Below are 21961 nucleotides of genomic sequence, written 5' to 3' on the forward strand. Positions count from 1 at the left end.
GTGAATAAATGAGCCCATGTCAAATCTGCTAGAAATCAAAGGTCTATTGTATTTAGACAGTCCCCATTAGAAAACGAAAGAGGGTAACATAATGGTTACGAAAACAGCAAACCCAAAAACACCTTAATTTTGCATCATTTGGAAGAGATGATCTAATGCTAATGGTGGTGTGATGGATCAATTCCAGGATGTGCCTTGATTACATCAAGTGCAATCTGCATTTTGGATTTTTAGAGGATGTTTGTAAGAGGTCTGGTAGATAAGTTTTCCTCCCCTTCACAGTGACAGATCTTTAATAAGACAGGACTGCGACTTCCTGGGAAGAGGCTACATCAACAGGCAGCACGGATGAGGGGTTTAGAATGATTGGACTTGAAATTAATAAAGATTAACTAGATTGTGGAGCATGTTTTTTGCTAAAACTGTGGCACTACAAACCAAAAGCAAGAAGACCATCAGAACCACAAGGGGAAATGAGTTATGTTCATCAACTGCAAGCCTTCAGCTCTGAATACACAAATGACTATCTCCAATGAAATGGACAGTTTGGGGCTATGTATAAAGCAGACACCATCACTGAAAGCATAATTTGAAGTTATTTCAGCAGCAGAGGATGGCCGCAGTAAAAGTTTAGTTTTGAACTCAAGCTACTGGTCGGATGGGAATAAGAAGGGAAGGTGTTGAGGATGAAAAAGGAGTCTTTGAGTCTCAGGTTCTTCACATGCAATTAGCAAGCCAGACCTCATTCAGTTATAAGGATTAGTACTTTGACTCTGAGTTTTAAGACTATGATGGACAATACATGAACACACTATGGAGCAGCATCAATGTCAAAAGATGTCTGAAAAATGTTTTCTGCAGTGTTAACATTGAAAAAAATGGAATGACTTGGGATGGCCATGGTTTTTAACACTGAAGGAAGGGGTGGGGGTGAAGAGGCGGAGGTTTCTTGGCCGCTAATAAACTCTGTATCTAGCTCTTCTGATCACCTCTTTCCATACATTTGCTCATGTGGAAGAAAAGCTTACATTTGACTTCACTACAACAATTCTTGTGTGTCACTTGTGCGAAAGGGACATACTTTATGGATGTTCTCTTTTCTTGTTAATTGTATAGAGCAGTGGTTCTCAACCTTCCTGATGCCATGACCCTCTCATACAGTTCCTCATGTGGTGGTGACCCCCCAACTATATGATTATTTTTGTTGCTACTTCATAACTGTCAGTTTGCTACTGTTATGAATCAGGTGACCCCTGTGAAAGGGTCGTTCAACCCCCCCAAGGGGGTCGCGACCCACAGGATGAGAACCGCTGGTATAGAGGGAAATCCAGAATTGACAAGTAGGATAAACAGTACTCTTTTGGCTTTATACTCTTAATGGGATGATTTACAGCTTCTGGCGGGGGGAAAAAGGTATCTGATGGAAATTGTGTTGATACTTGACCTCTCTCTTTCTCTCTCTCTCTCTCTCTCTCTCTCTCTCTCGCGCGCGCACACACACACACACATATACACACACAAACGAGTTGAGCACATTCTTGATGAGGCCAGTGAAATCCATTTCATTGTCATGATGTACGATGTATGTATGCTAGGCAGCTTGGCAATGAAACAGGTAATAATGGATACACAGGTTTCTTTAATCAAACATAAGTTGTGGCAACCTCCATTTTTTAAGTAGAGAATGAAAGTCATCATGTAAGTGGACACAGTGACCATGAGAAACAATTCTGAAGTCTGAGGCAGCTTCAAATGGCTAGAAATGATCAGAAATTCAGAAAGCACTTGATGCACGATCACTTGGCCTGCCTTAGCTAGGATTTAAGGTTAGAACAGATAGGGTAAGCAACAAGGTTTTATTCCCTAGAATAATGAATGAGGTTTAAATACAATTTAATATAAAGGCATGTGGCATTTATTACATTCAAATTAATGCTTAATATAGATCAACAACTTGAACATGAGATATCCAATAGCTCAATTACCCGTTGCTAAATTTTTAACTGCCAATCTCTTCACCATGACTCTTAAAAGGTCCTTGATATACATTAGCAAATGTCAAATTATATGCCCAATTCTAGGTAGGGATAACACTTATGATTAGAAAAGGGCTACTTCCTTTACGAAAAAAAAATCAACCCCAAGGAAATGCAAAGTATATGGACTAACTTCACAGGTGTACCATGCCACACACACGACTTTCCCACTCCTTCACAGCTCACTAGGTTAGTCTGAAAGAGCACCTGACTTTAAGAAACACAGACACACACACACACACAAACCAATGAAACAGACATGGAGAAAGGTATGTACATTTTGAAAGTGTTACATTCAACAGCTATTCCACAATCTGGCTGATTTTAGGACTGTCCAACAATACTGCTAATCCAGGTGAACTATTTAATCAGATTTAATAATTGATTAATAAGATTCCAAGTTAAACAAGGCATGTATACATTAAAGAAAGCAGTACAGAAATGTACTGTATATGAACTGTTTACAAAAACATACAAAATGTTGGATGGCACAAAGGATACAGTGCTAATATAAACAGATTGTTTAAGCTAAGTGCTTAACATAAACTGTCCATCCCCTAAAACTAACAAAGAATATTTAAGGGACATAAAATATTTGCTATAAAAATAATGCTATATGGTATAGAGTACTTTATTCAGTGTATTTTAGGTGGTATTCATATGTCCATTTTTCTTCTTGTTGATTCAGTGAATACATCTCTGTCATGTTTCCATTTTCTTTCAATCCGAAGCTCCCGGAAAATCTAACTTGTGAACAATCATTTAAAGCAGTGGTTCTCAACCTTCCTAATGCCGCGACCCTTTAATACAGGTTCTCATGTTGTGGTGACCCCAACCATAAAATTATTTTCGTTGCTACTTCATAATTGTCAGTTTGCTACTGTTAAGAATCGTCATGTAAATATTTGATATGCAGGATGTATTTTCATTGTTACAAATTGAACATAAAGCATAGTGATTAATCACAAAACAATGTGTAATTATATAGTGAAATATTATTTCTAATTATAAATAACTGAAATTTTGTTTTGAAGCATGGTGTAGCATGGGTAACAGTCTTAATATAACAACAGTAAACTGCATTGCTACTTTTTGCGACAGTATGCGTAAAAAGCCAATGTCAATGCGAGGGTTGAGATAGCTTCTTTCTCACCAGATCAGAAATCCTCGGGGCCGTCTTTGCAAGAGCACTATGAAGATCGTCTTCCACAGCAAGTCTACTTCTGTAGTTAGACTTGATCACCAACACGCTGGAAAACCCTGCTTCACAAAGATATGTTGTTGGAAATGGAAGAAGGCGCAACACAGTCTCAGGCAGAACAGGATATGACTGCAAACACTTGATCTAGAATTTTGTAACTGGCATTGTGGAGAAATCAGTTCTCGCTGCATCGCTGTTAGGTAAGTTCAATGAACACCTTGTGCTGTCTCAGGAACATCTTCAACTTTGAGAATGGGCTTCTGGCAAGTGCAAATGGGGTGTCAGGTAGATTTGGAAAGTATGATGAAATTTCATCTGCAAGTATTCTTTCACAATCATAATCCTTTTGTCTGGTTCAATGTCATGTTCCTCAAAGAAAGCAGATAAGGTAGGTAACATGTAAATTTTATTTTCATCCAATTTTTTTTGGCCAAAGCTGAAGTTTCATTTGGAATGATCGGATCTTTTCAGACAAATCAAGGCATGTTGCATTTGGTCCTTGCAGAGATAAATTTAACTCATTCAAGATGACAACGATGTTAACCAAGTAAGCTATAATCTGCAGTTCACTTTTATCGCTGAAAAGTGCTTTGAACTGTGGTCATGCTTTCTGATTAAAAAATGTTTTGAGTTCATCACAAAGCTCAAAAACACATGTTAAAACTTTATGTCTTGACAACCATCTCATTTCAGTGTGAAATAACAGAGCATTATTTGGAACATTCAACTCGTTGCACAGTTTTGAACACAGTCGACTGTTTAAAGTGCTCGCCTTTACAAAATTGACAGAACTGAGGACACTTTCCATTACTTTGTGTAACCCTTGTGGCAGCGTCTTCCTTGCTAATATTTACCGAAGTATCATACAGTGAGTTTCGATGACATTTGGTGGCTCATTTAGTACCAAACGTTGAAATCCAGATCGACATCCTAGCATAGCTGGAGCACCATCTGTGCACACGCCACAAATCTTTTCCCAGGAGATCTTATGCTCCTTCAGAAATGAGCCAACTCTGTCAAATACATCATGTGCAGTTATCATTTCAAGAGGTTTGCCAAAAAAGAAACTCATCGTTAAAATCGCCATCATCAATATACCTCATGTAAATCAGTAACTGTGAACAGTGCAACATCTGGAGATTCATCAAGCTGGAAGCTAAATATGGGAAATGGAACAGATTTATTTTCCTGGATTACCTGATCAAGAATATCAGCAGACATGTCATCTATTTTTCTGCAGACAGTGTTGTTAGATAAGGAAATTGTACACAATTTCATAACAAATTCGTCTCCAATCTTAACTCTAACAATGTCTTTGACCATTGGCAACAGTAAATCCTCAGCAATGGTGCGAGGTTTCATAGCTCTGGCAATTCTGAGTGCCACCCAATATGAAGCTTCAACGGCTGCTACGTTTTGTTTGTGGTACTTGCTACCAGTGTCACCTCTGGCTTTCTTGAATTCATCAGTTTTGCTTCTAAAATAGTTGGTATCCTTGCTGGCAAAGCTCAGATGCTTGCTATCAAAATGGCGTTTTAGTTTGTTTGGCTTCATAGATTCAGCTGATAGAACTTCACAACAAATAACACATTGCGGTTTCTCAATTCCTGCTGTAATTATTGAGGTAAAACCATACTGTAAGAAATCCTCACTATATTTCCTTTTCTTAACGTTCTTCTCTACCCGATCCATTGTCATGGGATGGTTTGCTAATGAAAATAATATATAACAATAGCTTTAATACGAAAGATGGTACATGGCATAGTTCAGTCAATACAGTTCATTAAAGTTTCCTATAATTTACCATTCTCGGTGTTTTTTTACATACCTGTTACTATCACAAGGGGGTAGTATTCACATCAACCACAGCTGAATATAAAAAGACCGATCAGCATCCAAATTAAGTTCCCATGGTACAGATATTTTTTTTCTTAGTAGTTGATGATTTTACAGTACATGATTTTACATTTACCAAGTAATTATAATTTATGAAGTGTTGTTTTACCTCTAATACTGCTGCTTTCAACACAGTAGCTGCTTTTAACAGAGTAGCTGCTTTCAACACAGCAACTGCTCTCTACACGGGTGACTGGTCCGCATAAGTACATTATGGCGCCAACCCTGTCACACACACCTGTATTTGTATGGGGTGTATGTGATGGGGTTGACGCGATGATGTCTTCACGCAGGGTACTCCTATGTGGGCGTATCTGCATGTGGGCAGACCCGCCTGGAGACGGATAGAGGAGCGGTGTCTCGGTTCCCAAGACCATCGGAAATATGTGTTTTCTGATGGTCTGAGGCAGTGGTTCTCAACCTTCCTAATGCTGCGACACTCTGATAGAGTTCCTCCTGTTGTGGTGACCCAACCATAAAATTATTTTCGTTGCTACCTCATAACTGTAATTTTGCTACTATTATGAATCATAGTGTAAATATATGATAGGCAGGATATGTTTTCATTGGTACAAATTGAACATAATGAAAGCATAGTGATGAATCACAAAACAATATTATTATATATTGTGAAATATTTATTTCTAATTACAAATAAATGAAATTTTGTCTTGAAGCATGGTGTCGCATGGGTAACAGTCTTCACGCCGGGTACTCGTATGTGGGCATATCTTCATGTGGGCGGACCCACCTGGAGACGGATAGAGGAGCGGTATCTCGGTTCCTAAGACCATCGGAAATACGTGTTTTCTGATAGTCTTAGGCGACCCACAGGTTGAGAACCGCTGGTCTTAGATGACCCCTGTGAAAGGGTCGTTCAACCCCAAAGGGGTCGCGACCCACAGGTTGAGAACCGCTGATTTAAAGCGAGAAGAGACAAAAGCAGGAGCAGCAGCAGGAGCAGCAGCATTATGGGTACCAGCTGGGACAGTGTGTGCTTGCAGGTGTCTTTCAGATATGTGCTACCTGTCGCCAGAACTTGTGCTATCAGCTTGCATCATGGTACCCAATAACTCACTGAGGTTCACTTCACAGAGCTGTTGAGGTGATTTTTTTAATACCTCTCCGCTGAGCAAGAGTAGAGCGGCCTACTGGTTCCAAAATTGGTGATTGGTTACGGTTTAAAGCAGAATATGTAGCTGCCATGGCACCCTAAAAAAAGTAAAGGCAACAACAAAAATGACATGGGGGTAAGTCAGTCACATACACCCAACACACAAAATGGAAATTTCATATGAAGAGTTACATATATGAGGCTCACAGCGAAAATCATCACACAGGTCAAACCTGATGGTGGGGAAATTGCAGGTGCTAATGTGGGGGAGATGACAGGGTGGGCTCATACAGCAAGCGGTTCTCTCTCAACTCAGGACTCATTACTTATGAGAGGCAGCATGGTCTGCTCTTTTGAAACCTATGCTGTCACTGCTGATGAATTCCGTTGCTTTGTCAAGGAAAGTGTGGTAATCCATAAACTTCTCTGTCCTTATTTTTAGTAATCTATCTGTTTTAAAGGGTGGCTATGATTTGGAATCCCCTCGATGGCAGGAAGGTAAGCTACTGCCATCGAGTGGATTCCAACTCATAATGACCTGATAGGATAGGGTAGAACTGGATCTGTGCATTTCCAAGGCTGGTTTCTAGAAAGCCTCATCTTTTTCCTGTGGAGTGGCTGGTGGTTTCAAACTGCTAACCTTGAGGTTTGCAGCTCAATGCGTAACCCACTACACCACCAGGGCTTCCTACCAAACCTGTGACTTATGAATCGATTTCGTCCCATAACAATTCCATGGGTAGACTTGCCATGAGCTTTCCAAGGCTGTACCAGTACAGAAGCAGACTGTCGCACCATCTTTCTACCAAGGAGCAGCTGGTGCGTTCAAGTGAGCTGCACCACCATGGCTCCAGTTTCCTGCTTTGGTAGATGGAAATGAATTCAAAGTCCTACTGAAGTCTTTTGCCTTTTCTTTCCTAAATCATTCCTGGTACCAAAGGAAATGCACTTGTTTTGTTTGTTGGCCACGAGGTATGGAGAGCTGACCTTATAATTCCTGCAGCATTTGGTCAATACAAACCTTTACTAGGTGGGGTGCATCCTGTCTGTTTAGCTGGTACTGTGGCAGTTGGTCCCAGTGGACAATCCAGGGATGTCTGAGCACAAGGGCAGCAGTCAACCTCTGATGAGGGTCTACATGAAGCATCTTTGACACCAGGTCCTGTAATTGGCATAGGAATGGAGACACAACTTCATTCGTTTTGTGTTTTCCTGTGGTGACAGATACTACTGGGCACACTTTCATAGAAGCTATGATGCTGCTTTTTTTCCTGGTAAGACCTTTCAGCTTACATAATAATTTGGTAAAAGCTAATACACATACTCCTCATTCATTGATATGGTTAGGTTCTCATGACCAGGTCATTAAACAATAATGAGTTGTTTGCAACAATGAAGGATGACTATAACAGATCAGAAAATGAAGAATGGTCATGCCATTATGTAACTGCATATCATTGTATGACTACCAAACCAGTGAGCATCATGGCTCACTTAAGTTGACATATAATAACAATCAAAGCAAGCATTATACTTGCCTTGTGATGACTGCTAATCATAGGGGGTGTTTTTTAGTCATAGAGGTCATTTATGGCACAATAATCAGATAGATTTACTACTATTGTCTTCAGTGCTAAATGTCAAATAAGGTAGGCCATTAGAGTTTATATCTTGCCTATCTCCTAGAGATTTTTTTAGAGCGCTCTTTAAAATTTTTTCTTTCAAAAAAGTTCCAAAGGAACTCCTAGGCATTATATAAAAATCAGAAAAATTTAGAAAAGCAAAAGAATTTGCCTATAACCCCTTAAAAAGAAAATCACTGCAAACAGAGACTCTATCCAAATGCTTTACTGTGTAAATATCTTATATCTACCTAATCACTCCTCAGTTTTACTTAAAAAAAAAAACCGGTAGCAATTGTGATAGTAATCACACATAAAAAAGCTATCCACATTATAATCCATTTACTATACCTTGAATTTTTCATTCAAAATATACATGATATTTCATTAAAGGTTCAAGGATCCTTTTTGGCACTGTGTATTTAGAACTGAAAAAGATAGATATGAACTCTGACCTCAAAAAGCTTACAGTCCAGTGAGGGACAATCAAGGAAGCAATTCCAAAGCAACTAAGTTCTTTAATGGGATGAATATTCGAGTTAGCTGGAAGAACAGACAGACACCTGACCTGATCTGGGTGGGGTGGCATAGAAGTGACTTCTCAAGAGGAAGGTGAGCTCTGAAGGGTAAGCAGCAGCTAGATTAGAGAAGGGGAGGGGAAACAGTATTTCAGGCAGAAAGAACGTGTCTGGAGGAAGCTTTCAGGGGTGAGGGAACACGCCTCAAGTAAGTAGGTGAAAGGAGTACAATGTGGATGTAGCACACACAGTAAAGGAGAAGGAAGATCAGATAAAGTGAATGAGGTGAGAAGAAGAGACAAGATCATGAAGACCATGAGAGTAAATTTGTATTGAAGAGCTTAGGTCTGCAGATGCCACTGAAGTGACTGGGAGGAGAGATGATAACATCAGGGACAGGAAAACTGAGGTACTTATGAGAAAGAAGCAATACAAGTTGGTATATAAGTGGATATTAGGGAGCAGGGAGCTGTTACTCCAAGCACTCCTTTGCTACGAGACATCCATGATTTCTTACTTTTTGTTACTACCAACAGCAAGAAGAATCATCTACTAAATAGAATTATAAACAAAAAGGAAAAGTTAGGATTCTCCTCTTACAAATTCTAAAAAGTAGACCAGTGTTTAAAATGTATAGACAAGGTTGCAAAACTGCCCGAGGGAATACAGACAGACCATTCTTGCTGTCCACTTCCCCTTTAAATGTTAACAATTCCCCGAACGCCTTCCTTGGTTTTCTCATAATTCATCATTTCACTCATCATCATTCATTCATGCCTATGGTTCTAATTGTGACAGATGATGAAACTCTTATCTTCAAAACTCCAACCCCACGATTTTCTGCTAAAATGATGTCTTAATGGACATCTCTTAGTTATTTATTACCTAAGCACTTCATCCAACTCATCATTCTTCATCAAAACACTTCTCTTGAATTTCACATCTTGGTGACTGTACCAACACGCGGTAGAAATGTAGACTGCCTGCTTGACATCCACATGCCCCTCACTTATATGTCCAATAAACTACCAAGCCCATTCTGCTTCCTAAGTTTCTTTACTGCAACTGCTCTAGTTTAGGTCCTTGTGCTTGATCTAGAATATTGAAAATCGTCTACATCAAAATCCTTATATCAGGTCACTGAGGACTGAATCAAACAATGCAGGTAAACATGTCAGCAAGCGACTTGGCTCCTAAGTGCTTACTGAATGATAGTTATGGTCCTGTCCTTCTCCAACTCATGTATGACGTATATCGCTCCTTTTGTGGATGGCATGAATGTAGACAGCATGCTCTTGTGAGGAAACAGCAACTTGACAGAGCAGCTAGTCCCAATATTGTGGGTGATTGTAATAAAATTACATCATGCTTGTAACCATAAACCTTAACTGTATAATACAGTACAAGTTACTAGCAATAACTATAGAACTTAGGGCAGTTTATGCCATGCTGTGAGTTGGATATAGTTCTCTGTCTCTATCTTCACTTAGTTTTTCATCAGATTAAAATAAATACTCAAACTCACCGCCATCGAGTTGATTCTGACTGACTGTGAGCCTATAAGAGCAGAGTGTCCCTCCCTGTGGGTTTCCAACCTGTGAATCTTTTTTAGGCTTTTCTTTTTAAAATCTTTTCTCCTACTTATTTTTATTTTTTAAAATCATTTTGTTAGGGGCTCCAACCTGTGAATCTTTATGGGAGCAAAAAGACTCATCTTTCTCCAGAAGAGTGTCGGGCGGTTTGAACTGCTGACCATGCAGTTAGCAGCCTAAATCGTAACCTACCAAGTATGCTACCAGGGGCCTTTTCACTTAAATAACCATAGTGAAATATAAGTGAATGAGAACAAAATGACAAATAACCCGGTGTCATTATTCTAGGAATAAGGGTTTTGGAATCAGCTTTATTTTTTATTTTTTTGAAGTACCACGGGGAAATTGTCAGGAAAATTCTGACTGTTGAATTCCATATGAAATGGAGATCCTGCCATCTGTAGTTATTAAGAGGATTTAACAAGACAAGCTAAATGTGAAGCTGCCACTATCAAAATCAGTCATGTGTCTCTCAGTCAGAAATGGCTGTAGATCGATCTTCTGGGAAAGAAACACAAACCTAAACCATTTTTGAATTTAAGTTATTAGGGAGTGTCAACTGAAGTCCCTAACTAATTTATTCCTTTCACTGGGGATTATACAACTTTATTTTCTCAAAGGCATGTCATTCACACTCACCTTGGCTGTATCTGAAACAGAATTCCAGTAACCACCACTGAGCGAGAATTTCCCACTACCTATTCGAGCCAGTATTTCTTCTGGGGTATCATCAGGGCCATTTGCAAATGGAGTGTAACTAATAGAAGAAAATTAAAATGTTAATGAATAATAGGTCTTATGTGGTTGGGAGTCTTTAGGTTTATATCCAGTGCTCAAAAGTACACTGAATATTTAATTCACAGGGTATTTAATAAATCACTAATGATTAAGATCTCCTCCCCACCCCCACATATGAAGTTGAATAAAGCTGTGTTGAAGTTAAAATGTGAAAAATATTAGGATGCATAAATATAAAAATTATAAGAGATAACGTGTTATAAAATAGGGTATTATTAAAATATCAGTTTTTGATATAACAATAGATACCAAAATAGAATCTGAGAATTTTTAAAAATCATTTTGCGATTTCAAGACATATAAATGACAACATAGCTATAATTTTATCTATTATATTGGATAGTATGGGAATAAACCAGAAAACTATTACAAGGAATGGATTAAAAGATCTAGGTAATTTAAACAAGATTATAATGAATAAATGCTTACAACACACAGGCTAACTTACCCGGTAAGCATTGTGTACAGGAGAACACCAAGACTCCATATATCACAAGCAGCATCATAGCCTTGTCTTTTTAGAACCTAGAAAAGGAAACGTAAAGATTGCATAATATTGCTTGGTTGGATAGGACGTGATAGAAAACTGAAGTGAATTAGAAAGACATCAACAAAATAAGACTTCAACAGGTAATATGTTCATCTTATCCTACAATATCTAAAACTACAAACTTACATAAATACAAACATTGAATTTTGGTATGCAAAGTAACATTTATTGAGTGCTAGCGTGGGCATAGAAAGAAAATAAATAGAACATAATTTTCCTATTTTAATGAATTTATAGTCTGCATAGTGTTGACATTGTTACAGAAAATAATACTTTTAAGAATACTTCGTCATCACTTCTCGGCCTTTTGGCTAAGATCAAGTGTAGTATTTGTTCTTATCAGTTTATTATCTGATACGTCCTCTATCTGAGGACAATATATTAAATGGATTTTTGGAGCTGGGAGATGGAATAGGAGCTTGCTCCGTCCACTCCACACATCGACCTGGTATTGCAGTACTTCCAGGAATGGTGCACAAAAAAAAAAAGAATACTTCGTAAAAATGATTGAGTATAATATATAGATGTAACTTGATTCATTCTATTATTTAATAATTATAAGGCATGAACTGTGACAGAAAAACAAAAAACAAAACAAGAAAACATAATTTTCTGCCTGATAGAAAAATCAGGAGCAGGCAGTGGAAATAAATAAAAAGGTTAATAATTCAATGTGATATATGCTATAATAAAATTATGTTCTGTGGGTTTTAAAGGTGAAAAGCTATTTCTTCTATGTGGAGAGGGCCTCATGCTTATAGGAGGCCTGTAAGTATGGATTCGGTAGACAAAGGTATGAGGGGAAAATGCAGAGGACCTTCAAAGGGTAGAGGTATGCTAAGCAAGAAATTTATTGGTGTCAGAGGGCAAAGTTGTGATATTAGCAGTAGAAAGACTTCATGGCTATGAGTAAATATTTTGCTAAGGGATTTAGTTATTTTTTCCTGGAGGCAATCAGGTATCACTGAAGGATTCAACAGGAAAATGAAAGATTCTCAAGGAATAAAGAAAGTGCTGGAAAGAGGAGACTGGAAACAAGAACACCCAATAGGAGGCAACTGATCACGTATTCTGTCTGGGAGAGGTTGTGAGCACCAGCATGATGCAAAAATGAGGGAGAGAAAACTGTCTCTAGGTTAAACTGGAAGTACAGCATAGATTAGATGGCTCTGATAAAGGAAAGGGGTCTAAAATAATTGGGAGTCAGAATCAGAAGAGAAATGGAGAGGAAAGGGGATTTAACTCGGATGACTAACTGGTGCACGGGAGACAAGTCTAATGAAGAGTTTAATCGTGGATGATTTCCCCATGAAGGTGAATTTAGGGGAAGGTTTTGAAATAAAAACATTTCAGGGGTGGAATGAACAAAGGCATAATTTTACATGGCAAACTCACTAAGCAGGCAGCTTGTATGAAGCAGGAAATGTGTATGTGGAAAATGAACTCGCTAGAATAGTTGCCCAAGTTTGACCAACATTGTGTGCCACAGACTGGATACATGGACAAACAAGTAAACTGTCCCTAATTGGGCCCACTCACACGGATTTCAACATGGGAAAGAGCACATTCAAGCAGGCTATTGAGAGAAATAGCATTTTACATCTAAAAGGTAATAAAACTGTGAAAGATCCACAGCTCATGGAGACAAACTGTATGCACATGCAGAGCTGATTTCAGGCAAGTTACCTAACACTGCTCACTTCTGTACCTAGACTTCCTATAAAATGCAAATAAAAGTACTCCCCTTATATACTCACAAGGGAGAATCAATCAGTTTATATAAACTAGAGGTTGTGATGCTTCAATCTTGAAATATATATGCCCAGCATATAAGTCACAAATTAGGTAATGATTATTTTTACTATTATCTTTTAATAATCATCTTTTTTATTGTTTTACATACTAAAAAAAAAGACACGGAGTTTGAAGGACAAAATAATATATTTTAGATTTCCTAGGATATAATGCGAAACTAGAGGTGCTAAGCAAAAGGAAGCTGCCCAAAGCAGTAGCTTTGTATCTATGGGTCAGACCTGGTGTTAGGAGATGACAGTGAAGGGAGCTAGGTAGCTGAAGACAAAAAAATGACCTTGAAGTTTTAGCCTAAGAAAGAAACAAACAGAAAGATAGGGACAAAACCCAGGACACCAAAAAAAAAAAAAAAAGGTATTAGGAAAAGAGTAGAGCTTGCTGGTGCCCATTAATTGCCTGCACTGAGAGGAACCGCACAGTGATAACAGCCAGCCACAAAAATGTCATCTCCTTCCATGAGCACATCTCCCAGGGTTCCTATCTAGCAGGCAGGTTGATCCCACAGATTTGTCCGCCCCACTAGTCTTGAGACGTTCTTGTGTCTGTCTGGCTTTGATGCTTTTGATTTCTGAAATTACGATGTGATGCTTTCTTTAAGAATATCCTTTCTAATTATTGATGAGTATTTTTGCACATTTGGGCATGGTGGAGAGGGGGTTCTTTAAAAAAAAAAGTTGATTTCTTCCCTGCACAGAATTTTGTTTATGGAGTAGAAATAACCGAAGTGGTAGCCTTCCACAAAGCAGTGTGAGTTGACATTTAGCTGTTTTTAACTAGTCAGGCTGCCTTTTACACTAGTGGTTTTGAAAACCAGAGTCTAAAGTAACACACTCCAAAATGATCACTCTTTGATATTTCAAACTTTTAATGTACTATATATATCAGAAAGAATATATCTGTTTGTTCATTGGTTATGGGAGTAGTTTCACTGCAAAAAGAGAATGGTTAGTCTCATTGAAAACCATTGTATGTGTCTTAGTGTTCATCTTTTTTTATGTTCACTCAGATGCATCTCCTATATTATATACACTAAGAATGAAATTCTCACCCCAGATAAGTGCTTATTATCAAGGAATCTGTCTACACCCAATTTGATCCTTAGATGTAAGAATCAAATCATTATATGTAAAATTAGATTCTTCTGCCTTAAAAATGAATGTCCTATATAAATTATTGGATGCAGCATATAAACTATTCAAGGCAGTGACTAACTTTTTATATATTGTCAGTTTTGAAATCATCTACATTTATTTAAACTTCTATATTAGATTGTTTGCTCTATTTAAATATACATATCTTACAGAAAAAAAATTTCATCTCCTAAAAGACAGAAGTTGGGGCAAGCATGGACTTAACTCCCAATACAAGAACAAGAGGAGCTGGTATTTCCTTTTCATTATTTGATCAACAAGTTTTCACACAAGGCATGCTAAGTATGCTATCTTGAATGCAGCAAATAGGTTTTTTTTTCATATTCGCAAATATTGCAAGCGAACTATCACAATTACCTCTGGTGCCACAAAATTTGCAGTGTAACAAGGAGTCATTAGAAGACCATTTTCAGCTCGGAGTTGTTTTGCAAAACCAAAATCACAAATTCGAATTGACTCTGGATTACCAGATTCATCCACATAAAGAATGTTGCTAGGTTTCAAGTCTCTGTGAACTACCTAATGGAAACACAAATTACAGGTACATTAACATTCCAATTCCATTACTTGAATGTCCTCAGAAGCTCTCCAACAGCAAGATGATGACTGCCATTTTGAAATAATCCTACAGAAACAAAATGCTGGTAATGAACACAATTTGCACATAATGCAAGTAGAAGTCCCTATCTTAGAACTGGGGCAAGGACTGAGAGGAAGATACAGCCTTTGTCTCCCTGCTCTCTGCCCAATTGAAAACCAAGGTAAAGGGAACAATGTAAATAACAATCATATCAAGCTTCAGGTTATTCAGTCATCCAGCAAATACTTTATCACATGCCAAGTCTTTGTATGAGAAGCTAAAGGCATCAGAGTGAGCATATATAAGGTGTTCCAAGACTTACCCCTTGGGCGTGAAGATATTCCACAGTTTTGGTTATAGTAAACAGGACAGCGCTGGCTTCGCGTTCAGAGAAAAATTTCTGTCTGAGAATTTTATCCAGCAATTCACCCCCTTTCATAAGCTCTGTTACTACGTACACGTATTTTCCATCATCATATACCTATAAAATGCAAAATTAAAATGTCAAAAAGTAATTTTACTTTTGTGTTTTCACACGAAAGTTTGCATATTAAAGGGAAATTGAGGCTTGTGTTATACTGGTGGAATATTTTAGCTCTCACAATCACTGGGAGATATGAAACAGATGGGTCTGACTGTTTAATCCTATACTTTTTCCTGTGAAACAGAATTCAAGGCAATCTAAGTAAATATGCATGAAGACCGAACTTCCAGTTTTAGGGGCTCATTCCTTCTTCAAAAAAAAATTTTCCCCCATTCCCCTTTTTGATCTCTTTTTTATCGAGTGGTGACAGAGTTGGTAGAAAGCCAAACTCCTCTGCTTTTCCTGAAGCACCTGCATTTGTAGAACTTTTGTGTTTAAATACAAAGTACAAATGAGTTATTCTGGTTTTGCTTAAATTAAAAGACAAGTTGTAGATTAGTCCTAAACCAGAAGATAAGGTTGATAGCGTAATTCCACTAACCACTGCACTGGGAAAAGATGAAGCTACCATAAAGATGTGCTACTATACAGGTTTGTAGTCTGGGAAATCTTGAGTCAGAATTGACTTGAAGACAGTGGACTTGGCTTGTTTTGTGTGTTTTTTAATTAAATAGTTTCACATTTTAATGGGATCAAGTTTAACTTTTTTTTTCTAATACTGAGCAGTGATAAATTAATCTGAGGAAATCTCAGAGGTGAAAGGTACTTTAAAAGTTCTTCATCTATGACCCCCAGAGTTATAGCCTCTTTGAGCACCACAAGCAGGTGAGGATGTTATGCTACCTGGGGAGTTCATGTCCTTTGCCTACAGGTAAGCCATGTGGGACATAGATAGCCAAGCATTATGGGAGCACAGGGGAAGATACCTCACTTCCTTTCAACTGGGGATGGTGATGAGCAAGGCAGATTTCCTGGAAGATGCAAGTCTTAGATGTGTGACAGTGACTCGGTCCTTCTACTCACAGGGGCCATAAATTCAAAGACGTAGAAGAACGGAAACAGACATGTAAAAAATGTACATATCAAGGCATGGGCGTGTGAAGTATGACAACTACTACAGAGGTAGCAGGGGCAGGAATTTTCGGCAGGGAAGTGATATGGTCAGTAAAGTGTGTGAGCTCTCTCTGGCAGCACCATGGAAGGCGGATTGTGGAGTCCTTTGAGAGAGTGATCAGGGAATCCTGAATATTATTTCGTTTCTAAATATTCCAAGCAAATACAGATGTTAAAATTAATATTGACAGACACACTTTAATACTTGAAGAGTACACAAATGTGCTTAAAACTACATTTTAAACTTAATGAAATCCAGTTCATTTTGAAAACCTATTTTTAAACAGTCCAAGTATGTTAGAGATTCAAATGATTTGCATTAGAGAATCAACTTACGTCCTTTAGAGTAATAATGTTCGGATGCTGTCCATAACGAAGGAGGATTTCAATTTCTTCAGTTGGGTCTCTCTTACTTTTATCAATAATCTAAAAGGCAAATATGTATGACAAAATCTCTAAGAACCATGCATTTATAACCTTGTCCTTAGAGTTATAAACCTAATGTATTATCTTATATAAATACTGACTTTATAAGCTGTTAATCAACCAGTTTTATTTAACACCTGGCCAGACTATTTAATCAAAATGGGGAAAACCAGCTGGCAAAGAAGTAGGATAAATTCTTCTCCATGAGTCACTTTCCTACCCAGTCTCTCTGATTTAGTTTTATAATGACTTTAGAACTTTCCAAGAACTAAAAAGGCTCAAGAAAAGGAACCAAAAATAAAGTAAGCATGCACTTCTTCTATTCTTGAATGTTTTAAAACATTTAGGAAGTCTACCGCCTTCTACCTCAATGCGACCGACTCCCAGCTAAATGCATCTCTGTACCACCATCAGCAGTATTTTCTTCAATAAAATACCTCAATGAAATGTCACATCACTTGTAAGCTACTTATAAAAATTAATTAACAGTTAAATAAAACAAGGTTATTTTTGAAGCTAGTCAAAAAGCGATGAAGAAACCACACCTACAATTTTACTTGGCTGGAATTATGTTTAATTATTTTAATAAAGCCTATTAAAATACTAATGTAGTTTTCCAACCCTTTTATGTCAGCTGCTACTTAAAAAATGTTTCTATTAATGTTTTAATCCATGAAAGTAATACTATAGTTGAAGAAAAAGAGAGGGCGGATCAACTCAAGTTTTGTTTTAATTTCATCCAAAGGGTCGTAAGAAACAACTTTTGTGGCTCTCATATTTTCTAATTGAAAATAGCTATACAATAGCAAAGACTAACAACTTAGAAAAGAGATTAGCTTTTCAATATGAACCCCATCTTCTCTCAAAGATGGATTTAGTTGTAAACAGTCTTCTACTTGGAGGGCAGACTGTGACGCACGGGGCGGAATAGCCACTACCCCAACCAAACTCAATGCCATGGAACCAATTCAGAATCGATGCAACCGAGAGACAGGGGGGCTCCACATGTTTATGGATGCAGACTACCTCATCTTTCTCCCATGGAGCAGCTGGGTTCAAAGCCCTGCTCTTTCAGTCACTAGCCCAACACATTCGCCACTATGCCACTAAGGGTCTTATGTGGAATGATAGGCTAATCGGTCTTGTGCAAAACATAATACACCGGAGGGGCTATTTTTAGCAATATTTTCTCTGATCTGAAGCCTGTCGGTATATTGTTTATACAAGTGTTGTGGAACACAGCATTGTAAGATTTGAGTAGAATCCAGTTGTGCTGGGATTGGTTTGGTGCCTCTCTTGTAAATCACAAGGTTCCACAAGAGTTGGCCGCTTTCTCAAGCATTTGGCACATTCATTTTGGTTTCTGTAATTCCAAGAGGCCCTCAGGGCATTTCTCTTATTTATGGTCTGTTTAAGGAGGCAAGATACATCTTTAAACTGTCTACCCTAGGTCACTGTATCTCCTCCCTCTTTGCATTTGAGCCATTTGAAAAGTTCTATGTAATTCTATGGTTTCATCCTTATACCTGACAGAGAGGCTTCTACAAAGGAAGGAGAGAATCAACAATGCCATTGCCCCACAAACTAAACATAAAACACCGACATTTATCAACTAGTTCTCCGGTTAAAGGTAAATTGGAGGCTTCTGACAGCACTTGAAATGCTCATGATAGCAGAGGTGGCTAACCCAAAGAGTCACAAAGCAGAGACGACCATAGTATTTTCTCGTGTATAGCTAAAGTGTTGAAATTTTAACTTTATTGTGAAGTATGTATCATGGTTTGCTGGCTTAGAAAGTTCTTATTATCTTAAAATACCTCATGAAGTTAAAATGGCTATAGATAATAGATTTTGACACTAGTGGGAGTTATTATTTAGCCACAGCTCCATTTTCCATGGGAAGGAAGGTGCCAACATATTGGTAAAAAAAATGAGACCATGAAAAATGTTGTATGCAGTGTGAGAGCTTTCTTTCAAGAGGAAAACACACTCGTTAGGGAGTTGGTTATACTCCTAGTGATGCTACAGGACTGGGTAGAACTGCTTCGAAAGCTTTCTGAAAGCGGACTACCTCGTTTCTATCCCATGAAACGGCTGAGGTGCACTATGAACTCTTAGGTAAGCAGTTCAATGCTTAATCCACTGTCAGGGGTAAGCTCAGCCTAATCGGATGTGCGAAAATCTTAACTTTAGCCCACAGGGGAAGAGATGCTTGTTTGCTTTATTAAGGGTCCTGATATGCAAGAATAAGAATTGTTTGCATTGTATTTTGAATCTGACAATATTTACCTTCACTGCAAACTCCATATTTGTGGCTTTGTGGATACATCTCTTGCAAACAGAGTAGGAGCCCACTCCAATGTCTTCTTTGACTTCATATCCATCAGTAAACTGAATACTATTTCTGTGTAACTGCTACAAAGAGAATGATAGATTGACCAACCATTCATAATAACTTTGATATATTTTTTAATAGGGGGAAGGGTTACTCAGTAAGCATTGTTGGGGTTAAATAGGAATATGCATGGACATTGGTAAAAAATCAAAATGAATCTATAGCATTTATTCTCCCACAATTCTTTATTTTAAAATTGTCTACAATAAAAAATATAGAAAGAAGTAGGCTTTCAAAAAACTCTGTTTGAAAGAAAAAAACCTGACTATGATGTATAAAACAAAACTACTTGATGAGAGGACACAGCTTTATCTGTGACTTGCCCCACTTCTACTTCTCAATAGGCTAGAGGTCTTTGAAGCCCGATAAATTGGGAGACGTTTGAAAATCTCTGGTATAAAAGAAAACATTTAGAGAGATTTAGAATGGAAACATCTAGATTCTTGTCTCAGGTATATTATTCACAAATCATTTTAAATTTAACCCCAGGGGTTTCTCAGATGAAAACAGTGAGGATTAAATAGAATAGAATATTGGAAAGTGTTAACGTTTTAGACCATCAGTAGCCATGTCCTTCTTTCTTTACCCGTGAGTAATACAACTTCTGTAAACCAACTGTTAATGGGTTAGGAACTAGTAACATGTCGAAGGAGAATGAACAACATATTACTGGCTACACAGGTTGAGGGAAGCTGAACCTCCATGCTTCAGACGCTCAAAGAGGTAACAACTTGAATTCTGTAGAATAAATATATAAAGTTGCAGTTTCTGTATTAGCTACAGAAGTTATCATTTTAAAACTTACCATACATTGCTATACTTATCATAGCCAAAGGGATCAACTAATTCAAAGTGCCATGTTGTTTTTTAAAAAGTGTTTAAATTGATTTACTGGAAGATAGAAAGCAGGATGACTCACCACACAACTTCACTCTTTGAAGTTTTCAAATTTGAAGCAAATTCAAATGTTAATTGCACCATAAAACTAATTTAACGTTTTAAAAGAATTATCTGGTATTCTATGATTAGGAAGATGAATTTCATTTAGTGTTGCATGATATTATGATGGTAAGAGATAATAAACCTAGTGAGTTAGTAATTAAAGTTAACTTGTGTTCCTCTAGTAATTACATAATCACACGCACACCACCACCACCACCACCACCACCACCACCACCACCACCACCACCACCACCACCACCACCACCACCACCACCACACCTACCCCCACCTAGAAATCTACCTTCAATCACTTGTTCTCTAAATCTGGTAAAACAGATGGCGTCTTACTGGTGCAATGCAGTACTTAATTTGACTCTTGTAGGTAAATGAGGTGTATGGTGTTTGGGGGGTGAACATGAATATAAGGCGCATGGCACCAGAATGTCGGGATTGGTCAGCTTTACCATTCCACTAGGCTTAAAATGAGCCATTGCATTGATGGGAAGGAGGATCTCATGACTGATTAATAAAGAATAATTAAAGACTAATGAAGAATATGTTCTTTGGTTTCAGGATCCCTGTGCTGGAAAGCTGCTCAATTCAGGAGACAGAAAGAAGTGAGGCAAGAGATAGCAAGAAGCTAGAGAGGCAGCAGATAAAGTGGCTTAAGATGGAGCAGTGGATTTCTCAGTCAGGGACCTGAGTGCTTGAGAACAAGAGGTTAACTGGGAAAGTGGGAAGTCTCTGGCACTTACAAGAAGATCTAAGGAGCTTTGTAACACTTGCCTGAGGAGGGGAGAAGCGAGGCCTCGCAACTGCAGGAATAAGGGCCAGAGAGAGAGCTGGAAGTGGGCACAGCTAAGAAGCAGCTCTCCGGATAGAAGAACTTTATCCTGAGACCTTTCTTGATACTTCAAAAATAAGCTTCAAAATTCTAAGAATGGTCTATGAGGTCTGTATGGCCATTGTAATGAAGTATCAAACCTACAGAGAAGTAGGGCATGCTGAGGGTGTAGTAGTTGGTATCAACAGTAGTATAGAGGGTGGAAGATAAATGCCTGACCTCACCTTTGGGCTACTGATCTTGATTTCCTTTAAGTTAGAGGAGATTCGATGCCATCTCGCACCATTTTCATAGTAATGAAGGGAACCGTAACCAATACTCATAAGAATAGCTCTTCCTAATGATAACAGTGGCTTCACGAGCCTAAAGACACAGCGCTTGGAAAGTTTCACACAATTTGAGTTCATTTTGATTTCTTTCATCTTTCTAAGGCAGGGAGGATTGGCAAATCCTGAGAAGAAAATCTAGCTCACTGCTTTTGCGAAATGTTACCGGCACATTGATATGCCGACTTCTTTATGCATTGTCTATGTCTTTTTTTTAAAATAACAATGTCAGAGTTGGACAGTTGTCTTGAAGAGCTGGAACAAAGATCTTGTGACCCCAAAAGCCACCTCTCTGCCCTTAACAGGCAGTCAGCTGGCCTAGGTTTCAAAACACCGGGGAACTAGGAAACTAATCAATCACAGCTGACCAGAGTGAAGCTGAGGGTGAAATCAAGGAGGCCTGAGAAACACTCAGAAAGCACAGGAGAGGAGCAAGACAAGATCCCCTCTCAGAATTTCGCTCTCAGGTATCATAGTTATGTAGGGCTTTAAGTTACGGCAGCTCTCCAATCTCCAAAGAAATAGCTACTATTAATTTTCATTCCGCCATATAAAAATGTATTCTTAAGCTACTCACACAAAAAATCAACAGATAAAATTTAGCTACTAAGGCACACATGG

General features: G+C 38.2%; 1 protein-coding gene and 1 non-coding gene across 4 annotated transcripts in view; one reads left to right on the plus strand and one right to left on the minus strand.

Annotated features, from left to right (window-relative positions):
• Positions 1–1892: 1892 nt before the first annotated feature.
• RPS6KA3 (ribosomal protein S6 kinase A3) overlaps positions 1893–21961 on the minus strand; it is a 96529-nt gene continuing 76460 nt past the window's right edge. For 2 of the 3 annotated variants that reach the window (XM_075539594.1, XM_075539596.1), the window contains 8 exons: positions 19123–19248; positions 16744–16833; positions 15193–15351; positions 14648–14809; positions 11226–11302; positions 10619–10736; positions 7269–7409; positions 1893–6345 (listed from right to left, as the gene is read on the minus strand). In XM_075539594.1, the coding sequence (XP_075395709.1) occupies positions 6223–6345; positions 7269–7409; positions 10619–10736; positions 11226–11302; positions 14648–14809; positions 15193–15351; positions 16744–16833; positions 19123–19248 (996 nt within the window). In that variant the 3' untranslated portion in view covers positions 1893–6222. The remainder of the gene's footprint in view (positions 6346–7268; positions 7410–10618; positions 10737–11225; positions 11303–14647; positions 14810–15192; positions 15352–16743; positions 16834–19122; positions 19249–21961) is intronic. The other variant, XM_075539595.1, reaches the window with a different exon arrangement.
• LOC142435136 (U2 spliceosomal RNA) lies at positions 11619–11809 on the plus strand. The gene has a single exon (XR_012781268.1). It is a non-coding gene; the product is annotated as a U2 spliceosomal RNA (small nuclear RNA).

Source organism: Tenrec ecaudatus, chromosome X (genome assembly GCF_050624435.1).
Source record: "Tenrec ecaudatus isolate mTenEca1 chromosome X, mTenEca1.hap1, whole genome shotgun sequence".
NCBI lineage: Eukaryota > Metazoa > Chordata > Mammalia > Afrosoricida > Tenrecidae > Tenrec > Tenrec ecaudatus.